The 11,637-nt window shown below is 41.7% G+C and overlaps 1 protein-coding gene across 2 annotated transcripts; it reads left to right on the plus strand.

Annotated features, from left to right (window-relative positions):
• The first annotated feature begins 414 nt into the window (after positions 1 to 414).
• On the plus strand, positions 415 to 7,243 carry CBLL1 (Cbl proto-oncogene like 1). Of its 2 annotated transcripts, none has more exons than XM_030291983.4 (6): positions 415 to 909; positions 3,459 to 3,626; positions 3,971 to 4,071; positions 4,334 to 4,417; positions 5,233 to 5,306; positions 5,796 to 7,243. In XM_030291983.4, the coding sequence occupies exons 1-6, from the start codon at positions 897 to 899 to the stop codon at positions 6,835 to 6,837; spliced, it is 1,482 nt and encodes a 493-aa protein (XP_030147843.1). In that variant the 5' UTR covers positions 415 to 896; the 3' UTR covers positions 6,838 to 7,243. The 2 variants fall into 2 exon arrangements, with proteins under 2 accessions (XP_030147843.1, XP_030147849.1); XM_030291989.4 differs by having other exon boundaries at positions 416 to 909; positions 3,974 to 4,071.
• The last annotated feature ends 4,394 nt before the right edge of the window (positions 7,244 to 11,637 follow it).

Below are 11,637 nucleotides of genomic sequence, written 5' to 3' on the forward strand. Positions count from 1 at the left end.
ATGAAGGGATCAGTGTCCTGCTTCCCTTGGGTCTCTGTTTCGAGTATCAACAAAGACAAAAGGGGAAACCTGTTCCCTCTGCCTTGTGTGGGTAAGACAAGAAATGTTAGACTTTAATGGTAGCTTTTAAATGTTAAGGCTATAAAGATAATGAGAGATATTGTCTGTAGGGGCACAAGATCCCAATCCGGGAGGCTTTTAGTGAGACAATCAGCAATCTGAAGTGCATGGAGTAGAGTTACCCGTACTTTAGCGTTGTGGTAGGATTGCTCGGGGCCATTTTCTACTTGTAACCCATGACTTTGTTGTATTTTTATTTCTTTCCGTTCTCCAGTGCTATTCTTCAGCATCGCACTGAACTACAGAGGAATTAAAAAGTGCTAAATGTAACATCAAGTCCTCTGCTGAGCTAGTGAGCTCTGTTGCTGTGAAGCTTCTGAGCGCTCTGGAGATTCAGTGCTCCATCACTTCTACAGCGCGTCAGCAATCTGCCATCTCCATGCTAGAACTTAAAGCTCACCAATCTGCCATTTCCACGCTAGAACTGAAAGCTCACCAATCTGCCATTTCCACGCTAGAACTTAAAGCTCACCAATCTGCCATTTCCACGCTAGAACTTAAGGCTGACACCAGCAGCCCAGAGCGCGCTGCGGCGCCGCATCTTCCCAGCGTGTGCGAACCCTGCGCCGCTCAGGCGGCCGGACGGGGCCTCCAGGGCTCCTAACCGAGAGACCGCTCATGTTTTCCCTCCGTCCTTCCCCCAGAACCCAGGGGGCCGCCTCCCAACCCCAGCCGGCCGCGGCTCCGCGGGCCCGGAGCGCTGGCGGGGCTCGGGCAGCGCGGCCCCGCCGCTTCCGGCCGCGCCCTTCCGCTCCCACAGCGCCGCGCGCCGCATCATGGACCACAATGGTGAGCAGGGGGCGGCCGGGGGCCCGTCCGTGCCCCGCTCTTCGGGCCCGCGCCCGCCGCCGCACCGGGAGCGGCCGAGCGGGGCCGGCGGGCGCGGGGCGGCGCAGGGGCGGCGGCGCAGGGCCCGGCCCGGCCCCCGGAGCGCCGGCGGGGCTCGGGCGCGCCGCGGGGCCTGCTCCCTGCCCGGCCGGGCGCCGCGGCCCCGCTGCCGCCTTCGGCTCGGCGCTGCCCGGCGCCGCCCCCGCCGCGCCCGGCCGGGCGGAGCGGCCGCGGGACCCCCGGGCCGGGCGGAGCGGCGGCCGCCGGGCGGGCCGGAGCGGCCGGGCCCTGGCGGATGCGGCCCGCGACTCCCGGAGGCGGGGCAGGGACGCTCCTTTGCCCGCCGCGTTCCCGGCAGCGCGGCCCGTAGTGTGTCTCTGATTCCGCGGTTGTGGCCCGAGAGGAAACTTCCTCCCGTGCCTAAATTCGGTGTGGTGGTTTAAATGTCGTTTGCCCGTGAGCACGCTGGCGCAGCTGGGATCCTTCGCTAGTTAATGCGCTGGCATAGTGCAGTGAAGAAATGAATGGACGTGGGCTTTGTGCTAGGGTGGTTTTGGATGATTTTTTTCCTTTCCCTTACAAAAGATTGCATTATGACTATCTGTATAAAGTTTTTGAGTTTTATTTGTGAATTTTAATAAAGCTTGAAATGCGAAAGTAAAACTAAGTTGAAGGTGACATTTCACTAGGTTGCATCATGTCTAATTTAGAGCTTCTTTAAGTAGTCTTAACAAGTCTGGCATGTTTGTTGTAGTTTTTTCCTGGACATAATCCCACAAGTTATGCTCATGCAGACTGGAACTTATTATCGTTCTGTGAAGCATGAGTGACTAGTAAACTTGCTAGTTTGGATAGTTAAGCAGCTAGCTCATGTAAGTATTCCTGGTTTAAAAGGCTATAAGGAGGAAAAGTAACTATGTATTGGCAGTTCAGTGGACTAACTAATAAAAAAGTGTTTGATTTTTAAAATTCATTTTAGTTGTCCCTGTTTGCAAATGGACTGAGTTGCAGCAGAGACTCTTTGTGGTTTATGGTGCTGTGTTTTTGTGTATTCTGGTAGAAAACAGAGTTTCCCAACACATGTTAAACAAGCAGCTTTACCTCTGATGCCTTGGTCAAGCACTCCCTGGAGAAGCCTGATGACATAGTTGAGTGTTTGCAGGTTCATCTGGACAGCTGTAAGAAATAGCAAATGAAGTAAATTAAGTTAAAAAAAAAAGCTTTATTGCTTTTGCCTTTAGTGTATTTCCTTTTAGAGTGAAACTGTCAACCATAGTGGTAAGAGGAGTTTGATCTATCTAAGGAAACTGAGGGCTTTTGATTTGGAGGTACACAGGACTGCCAGGGCACAGTCCCAGTTTGAAACGGACACATTTCCTGGCTTTGGTGGTAGCTGCTGAAAAACTGAGAGCAATCCCATTTTTTCTTGTTTTTCCTTCTACTTGTTGCATTGTTATGATGCCACTTGTTGTGGTGGTTATAGGCTTTGAGAGACAGCAGTTAGTGAGGCACTGTGCAGAATTACACTAATGAACCCTAATTTCAGTGTCCTGCACTGCAATCCTTGGGGCCTCTGCAGTCATTCCAGGGCTGGAGTGCCTTACCCTGTGGAACTGCAGGGCTGTAACTGCTCGGTGCTCAGCCCTTCCAGACTGAGTGTGCCCTGCTTTGAAACACCTGTGGCATTTTCAGATAAAATTCCAGTGAGCTGGGAAGATTTGTGAAAGATGTAACTTCATTTTTTTTTTTTATGGATGAGATGCTGTGGGGTGGTTTCAGATAAACTCACTGTAGTTTGAGGGAGTTACGCCTCCTCATTTGTGTTGCTTGTTGCATTGCCTGCTCTGTGTTATCTCTTGGAGTCTGTACCTGCTAATGCATGTGTCAGGCTATTTCTTGTTTTGTTCACCCTGGTACTTAGATGTAAATCTGATTAAGGAGAATTTTGTATATAGCTGGGAACAGTAATTTTCAATTTAGGAAGGATGCAACTACATATTCCTAAGTACCAGTATTTTTGTGATTCTTTTATATAAACTTCTAAGTGATACGTCAAGATGATGAGTTAATAGATAAACTAGTTTCCTTCATACTTTAGTAAACAATACACATGAATTGTAAAAATTATCTTTTCACATAAGAAATTCTGTGTAGTCAAGGTTCTACAAAGAATTGACTCTCCAGTGCTCTTCACGCTGTGAAAAGAGCTATAAGGTTAATGTTTCTGTAGTGGAAAAATGTGTGAGTAGCTAGATTATTTTAATAGCTTTATTTTTAAACTAGATTTCCTAACTTCCTTGCTGTTCCAAATACAGTTTTGTGATGTGACTTCTGGTATTGTCTGTGAGGGATACCTATTTTCTAGTGATAAAATTTTAATATGTAGTAGGAGTCTTAAGCAAGCTTTAAAAATAAAATTTTTTCCTAAAACGTTTGTTAATATTTAGCCTCTTTAGAGACTATTAGATAAATTTTTTAAATGTATACTTTTTTACAATTTTCTTTCACAGACAATGATTTGCAAGGCACAAATAGTTCAGGATCATTGGGTGGTCTTGATGTCCGTAGAAGAATCCCTATAAAGCTTATTTCCAAACAGACCAATAAAACCAAACCTGCACCTCGAACTCCAAGAAATATGAACAGGATGCCTTCGAAGACACAAGCTGGTGATGAAGGTAAATTCATATAAATTTCCTGTAGTAGGGAAATGTATTATTCTAGAGCATTTTTCGAGACTTTACTCAGAGATTAAGAGTCCAGGGTTCTGTCCAAATGCAAAACAAGTTTCAAATCTCCAAGTACTACTTCACTGTAGGGCTTCAGTAGTGCCCATTTCCAAAACAGGCTGTCTTACTGCTTTGGTTCTACCTTTCTGTAGAATGGATTCAGCAGATTGGAGGTGTCGTGGCATTTTTTGATGATTTCAGTAAAAATTACCCATGCTCTTAATAGCAGCTGGTGTCAGTTGCGAAAGTGTTGTGGTTGGCTTGTGTCTTTCTTCTCTTTCTCCTTTCCACAGAAGAATTTGATTATAACAAGGAGGAGCGATACGAATGTAAAGGAGGTGAAATGTTTGGCAATCAAAGGAGATTTCCTGGACCCATTTTTTGGGATTATAAGGTAAAGTTACGAATTTTCACCAATTTGAACCATTTGGTGTTTCATACCAAACTTTAGATAGTCCTGGTAGATACTTTGTTAATTAAAAGTTTTTCGGTTATTTTTGTCTGACTAAAAATACATCCTCTGCTTTCTCCTGTTTGTGGCATTCTTGCTTCCTTTTCAACCAATTCAGAAATAATGGGTATGTTGATGATAATTGAAATGAGAAGCTTTAGTGATACTGGGGTTTGTTTTCTCACCCTCTTCTCTGTCCTACCAGATAAACTTGCTGGGGGAAAAGGATGATACACCAGTCCATTTCTGTGATAAATGTGGATTGCCCATCAAAATGTACGGACGCATGGTGAGTGAAATTGCCAATGGAAGATGCAGCCATGGTTTCCATTTAGATAAAATTAGGTTTTCCTGTGTCTATATGAAGTTTCTAGAGATTTCTGATTTCAACAGACATCTGAATAAACAGCAGAATAGTAAGCAGGATGGAGCTGGAGGCCTTCACTGCTCAAGTGTTTTTGTTACATCTGTCTGACTGATTTTGCTTTATCCTCTGATTCAATAAAGTAAGCCTGAAAATGTTAAACAAAAAATAAATCACCATCACAAAGGAAAAAACCTTCAGGTTCTGAGGTTTTGACCTTATACTGCTTAGGTTTGAAAATAAGCTTTTTATCTCAGTTGAAGACTTGCAGTGAAGCTAGAAAATGCTGTTCACTTTTATGTACCTTTAAAAATTCCTGAGATTAATTTAGATTTCTAAGTGTGATGTTCCAGGCTTCAGCATCTGACTTAATGACAGTTAATGCTTTTAAAACTTCCTTCCTTGCCAGCTAGACAAGTGTAATCAGATTGCATATGCAGCTTCTGTGAAAGTTCAGTGTTGGTAATAGTGCAAAACTCAAACTTTTGCCGAAGTTTTTTACCAACACTTAACCCCAAACACTACCCAAAAAAACCTCCAAACTTAGCATAAACTGTTCTAGAAGATTTCTGTGCAAAGTTGCTGTAACTTGTTAACCACTGCTATGCTTGTTCACCTCATAGGTAACTTAGTTACTTTATATTATTATTATAAACTGTGTACTGGAGGGAGGAACTGTATTCTACAGAATGACATAGATGTTTATACATGATGTCTTAACAGCAATTTTTTATTTCTAGATACCTTGCAAGCATGTTTTCTGCTATGACTGTGCTATACTACATGAGAAAAAGGGAGATAAGATGTGTCCAGGGTAAGTTATCTCAAGATTTGTTATTAAAGGAAGTGTAAGAAAGTAACTTAGATACTCTTTTAACATGACTTTTTTTAAATACATTTAGCAGTGGCAGTAGAGTACTCCGAACTTTCTAGCTCCTACTCCATATTTTGGGATTGTAAGAGATCAGTGTTTACTTTGTTGGTTTTGGATAGGTAACCTGTTAATGCTGTTATTTGAAAAGGAATTAATAGCAGTTTGATTTACTTAGTGAAAATGTCCCATATTGTAATGCACAGAAGAATTTGTTTGAGAGATGCTACTTAAAAAAATTTTACCTCATGAAATTTTTATGTTCTTTCATAGTTACATTTTGAGATTATAAATCAAAATCATTGAAAAGCTTCTTTCATTGCTACAGTGGGACAAAAGTCTCAAATCTAATTTGGCTAATTATGTTAACAAGGAAGAATGCGTGTTGAGCTCTCTCTGATGACAATAAATCAATGTTCTCTCTTTATTTAGCTGTAACGAACCTGTGCAGCGAATTGAGCAGTGTGTGCGAGGGTCTCTCTTCATGTGTAGCATTGTTCAAGGATGCAAGAGAACTTACCTGTCACAGAGGGACTTACAAGCTCACATCAACCACCGGCACATGAGAGCTGGGAAGCCTGTTACTCGTCCTCCCATCGAACCCGTACATCCGCCTATTGCCCCGCCACCGGCCGAAATTCCCGAGCGTTTCATAATGCCCCCTGAGAAACATCACCTGAGCCACATCCCGCCGAAGCAGCACATCATGATGCCGCCGCCTCCTCTGCAGCACGTGCCACACGAGCACTACAACCAGCCCCACGAGGACATCCGTGCTCCTCCTGCAGAGATGTCCATGGCTCCGCCTCCGCCCCGCCCGGTCAGCCAGGACACCTTCCGCATCTCAACGAGGAAACACAGCAACTTAATAACTGTCCCCATTCAGGATGATTCCAGTTCTGGTGCTCGAGAACCGCCTCCGCCAGCGCCCGCGCCTGCTCACCATCACCCCGAGTACCAGGGCCAGCCGGTGGTGTCGCACCCCCATCACATCATGCCTCCCCAGCAGCACTACGCGCCGCCCCCGCCGCCGCCCCCGCCCATCAGCCACCCGCTGCAGCACCCTCCGCAGGCGGCGGGCACCCCTCACATGGTGTACAGCCAGGCTCCGCCGCCCCCCATGACCTCTGCCCCGCCGCCCATAACCCCGCCGCCCGGACACATCATTGCCCAGATGCCGCCCTACATGAACCATCCTCCTCCGGGACCTCCCCCTCCTCAGCATGGAGGCCCGCCTGTAAATGTAAATGCTCCCCCTCCCCATCACTACAATCCCAACTCCTTGCCACAGTTCAGCGAAGATCAAGGAACTCTAAGTCCCCCTTTCACACAACCTGGGGGAATGAGTCCAGGGATATGGCCGGCTCCAAGGGGGCCACCTCCACCTCCAAGGATGCAAGGGCCTCCTGCTCAGGCCCCCCTTCCTGGACCACATCACCCCGATCAAGCCAGATACAGACCCTATTACCAATGATATAAGCAACTATATGAATAGAGAATGCCATGAAGAGGATAAAACTAAATACAGAAGCCTTTTAATTAATTGTTTTGGGGTTATTTTGTTGTGGTTTTTTAAGAATACTGTCATTTTGACTGTAAGACATTTTGAGGTTTGAATCTTAAATGATTTTTAAGCCTTGGCCGTAGGACTCGTAACTTCAAATACTCTGTAGTGCTAAAATAAGTGGCTTAGTAGACCACAGTTGCATTTTAACAGAACTCCTGTTGCTAGTGTGGCTAAATTGTTCTAAGATGATCACTTGTAATATTATTTCCTGGAGAAGATGAACATGTGTTGTACCATTCTGAATATTGTTTTTGTTAAACCCGGTGTTTTTGTTAACCTGTGTACAATAATTAAATTGAAATATGGTTGTAAATGTGGTGAGTTTTTATATGAAGTTAACATACACATAGTTTTGGGACACCTTTTCAACACGTATACCTTCCAAACAGCAGTGTAGTGAAATATTAAAAGAACTTTAATATTTCTCCTACTGCCATTTACCATTACTCGTAAGGATTTCAGGCTGTATGAATTCTTGGCACTAGAAATCAGACATGCGGAATTCTGCATTTACCACATTCCAGCTTTTCTGTTTTTTTCTTTATGCATCAAAATGAATCTATCAAATATAGGGCATGACATGAAACCATGTATTGTGGGGTTTTTTTATTGAGTTTTTGGAGTTTGTATTAAAGCTAGTTTTGCTTCAGAAGGTTCTGTTTACATGTAAGCTACTGAGTGGAGTTGAATTCAAACTACTGTGTTTGCCTATGGCTGTGTTTGTGTGGAAGTGGCTGTGAACTGGCTTGCCATGTCCCTGAAAAACAGCTTCTTTTAGGCAGGGGAGTCACATTTGCCTTTCTCACTGTATATAATGTGTACAGTAGGAGGACTTTCCATTTGGATAGTATGAGAAAAGTGGTCTGAAACCCCATGTGTAGAAATAAAAAGGTACACATTATTTATCTCTTGATTTTATGATACGGGTTTAGTTGAGCAGTCAGTTATTAGGTGTTTTGCTTTTCTCAAAAGCTAGCAATATAAGCAGGCTTTTAGGTCTGTTTTTGTCCAAAATTTTTGTTTTATGAGAATACATTTAAAGAGGAACATAACAAAATGAGAAGGTTCCTTTTTAGTGCAGCTAGTAGCAGAAGCAGACACAAGACAGTACTGTCTGTTGGTTAGAGTGTTTATCTTTCCATTTCTAATCAGTATTTGCACTGAACCATTGTTTTTCCAAATGCCACATTTCTGACAGTGGTGCTTTTAGATGAAGTCCTTTGGGATTTTCTTAAAAGTTTGTAGTTTCCTACTGTTCTCAAATAATCTGAGCCATCTTAGAGCCTCAGTGTTACTTTTTATTTTGTGAAAATTATTTTCCAGAATCATAAGTGTTAAATTTATGAAAGAGCTGTGACAGTGCAACATTCCAAATTTTGTACTTTTATGTCTAAACTTTATATTTTTAATTGGTAGAGCAAGGGCTCTTTAGATTTATTCTGTTCTTGACTGCCATTGATTTCCTTGTGACCACGGCCAAATATTTTAGACTGCCTTTCAAGTAAATACTTCTTTAGAGACAGGATGCAAATAAATTCTGGGTTATGCAAATGGCCACTAAGTGTCAACTGCTTGAAAATCTGCTTAGCTGTAACATACTTCTTTCTAAGAGAGAGTTATTTGGTTTGGTTGCTCTGAAAACTAAGTGATTTTAAATAAAATACAGTGGTGAAGAAAAGAGGCTGATTGTGATAGTGTGCTATGAAATGGGCTGGTTGAAAATTTACTGTTTCTATGCATGTGAAAGCAAAAATGGCTCTGCCAGCATTCTTTTCTTTCAGTAACTAACAGACACATGAGGAACTTTTGAGGACCCCTTCTGTCACTGAGAAGTTGACTGGGAGGAGGCACATTTATCTTACAGCATGTGACTTCACCTGGGAGGAAAGCTGCATGTCTGATTCTCATCCTTTGCCTCTGCCAAGCCAAGCTCAGGCCCAGCGCAGCTCCAGCTGCCAGCTCGCTGTGCTGGGACATGAGGGAGGGCCAGGCATCCACTTCACCTGGGTTTGGGAAAATCAGACATTCTGGAATATCTGAGCTATTACCTGCAGTCACAGGTGATGAGGAAATGAGGCAACTTTTTCCACTGGGCTGGGTTTTTGAACTAAGTCAAGTTGCAAGCTTCAGTTACATGTCCTCCCATCTCTTGACCCAGATGAAGAGTTCAAAGTATTTCTGTGTCCAAAGCTATTCTTGAAGTTACTGTCAAGTGCTTTTCTGAGAATGCTGAGGCAGTTGAATGGATTAAGGGAAAACAGCAGGTTTTGCTCTATCAAGAAGCTGGGAAGATGAATGTATCTCTATCATTGTCACTGTAGACAGTGCGTGAGAATTTTTTTCTCTGTATTTGAACAAATTTTTTCTCTGTATTTGATATATGTCATAGGGACAATGATGTATTACCCAAAAAATCAGTGAGATCCCTTGAGCTGGTTAAGGACCATAGACCAAAAGTCTGTGATAGAGATCTTAGCTGAAAAGTCATCCTATGTAGGCAGGTCTTGGACTTGAGTCAAATTTCTATGTTGTCTTGTAAGAGGAAGACTTAAATATATTTTTTAAATTATTAAATCTGGATTAGATTATATATATAAATCTATTAACTATGTAACTAAGGGCACTGTTGATGTTTTCATATTTACAAAGTTTAAAAATACTTCTGCTTGAAACCCTATGGTAACTGTGTTAACTGTCTTTTCAATTTGTTTATGGGTTTCATGTATATTTTAGGGTCTTTTTTCTCTTGATTTGTTGGTTGGGTTTGGGTTTTTTTTTTTTTTTTTTTTTTTTTAACCTGGTCATTTTACTGAGAGGTTACAAAATTCATGTTTTGTATTTAGTTGTGTAATTGACAGTGTTAGAAATGGTAAAATGTAATTTCTTTGTATTCCTTTTTACTGTAAAGACAAACAATTTAATTATTTATGTTTCTTTTGAATAAACATCCTTGTCTGTGGCAGTGATATCCTTCCCGAAGCATTGCCAAGCAGATCTCAGGTTTTAAAGAGAACTCTGACATTTAAATTTGTCAACCATTGCATGTTCCTCTAACAATGTCGCATAAGCAATGAAAAAGAGTTCGAAGATGGTTTGTGTTCACCATGGAAAGAATGAAAGGACACCAGCAGGTGGACTGAAAACATCTGTGCTTTAGATGCTTGTCTCCTTACACTTTATCCTTGATTCTATCTCTAACTTTGCTTAAAGAGTTGCCTGCAGCCATGCATACTTCATAACCAGGGGACCGATTGTGTGAACTATACTTTCTGGTTGTGGTGGAGTTTTTGAAATACTGTAAACTTAACGACTGGTTGCCTACATGTGATGTCATATTTTTCTTCTGAAAACTGTGAATTATTTTTTAAAAATCTGATCCATGAGAATTATAAAACCTTACTGGATTAATTTTCTACTTCTTTTCACTTCTTGCTCTCAAAGACTGTAAAAAAACTGTTACAAACTGAAATGGAAGTAATTCCACTTGAAGTAATAGTAAAGTGTATTGAAGTAATAGTGAAAGTAATAGTAATCCACTATTACCTAACTCTCACTTTTGAATTTGCACACATAGCAAGGGAGAAAACTGTCTTCCCTTTAGTGGAAGTCAGGTGTTCTCAGAAACATCTTTGTGGATATGCTTGTGGATCAAGTCTGAACACACTTCTCTCTTCTAAAACTCCTTTCTGCTCTGTAAAACTTGTGTCTGGTTTTGAGTTGTTTCTCTCTGTGTGCGTTGTTGGGTTGCTGACAAAGGCAGGCCCAGGTTCACAGCAGAAGGTCCTGTCAAACCTGGGAAACTGGAGGAGCACTGTGGATTGGAGCTGCAGTGGAATATTGAATGTATGAGAAATAAGTCTGAACTTTTTGTATGTATGACACAGAGTCCAGTACAGCAGAGAAATGTACAAGGTTTGGATTAATTTTTATCCTGATTACATTTCTAAAGTAAATATCAGTATTATACAAGTTGTATTTCACTTGGTATTTATTTTATGTTGTTAAAAACAATTCTTAGCAATTCATAAATCATCTTGATAAAGCAATTGTCCCTTCACAGTTTTGAGCTTTTGCACTGTGTTCAGATACATTATACTCACACTAGTGATTCACACTGATCAGTTTGCAAACTGAACTGGCTGAATTTGTTTGGGCAATGTGAGTGAAAATAATGATGTTTAAATCCCCTTTTAGTCTTGACTTAGCTATGAGACACCAAGTTTAGAAACTTTCCCTATTCTAAATGGGATCTCTTTATTCTCTTGAGTACGAGGCATTAATTTGTTGGAGTTTTTTCTTTTTTTTTTTTTTAATTTATTTTCAGTGTAGACTCAGTTCATGAGTGCAAGAGATTAAAAGTATTAAAAAATGCAGCATACATCCAGAAATGTGTGGGTGGAATAGCAGCAGGAAGCTGGTAAATTAGCTCAGTCATTATGAAACTTTACTGAGCAATTTTGATAATAACAATTCAAGTGATTCTTAAGTGCCAGTAGGACTTATTGTAACACACTTCTGATAATGGGAAGAGTGATAATGTCTGCAGGCAGGCAGGAATGTTTCTATTTTTATGTAGTGTTTCACAAAAGAACTTCAGTAAAACTGCCTAGGGAAAAAACCCAAATTAGTAACTAAATAGAAGTAAGTATGTGTCAGTCATCAAGGGTTTTCTTCAGTTTTACTTCTGAAAGCCAATGCTTGAACACA

The sequence above is a fragment of the Taeniopygia guttata genome, chromosome 1A (assembly GCF_048771995.1).
Source record: "Taeniopygia guttata chromosome 1A, bTaeGut7.mat, whole genome shotgun sequence".
Taxonomy (NCBI): Eukaryota; Metazoa; Chordata; class Aves; order Passeriformes; family Estrildidae; genus Taeniopygia; species Taeniopygia guttata.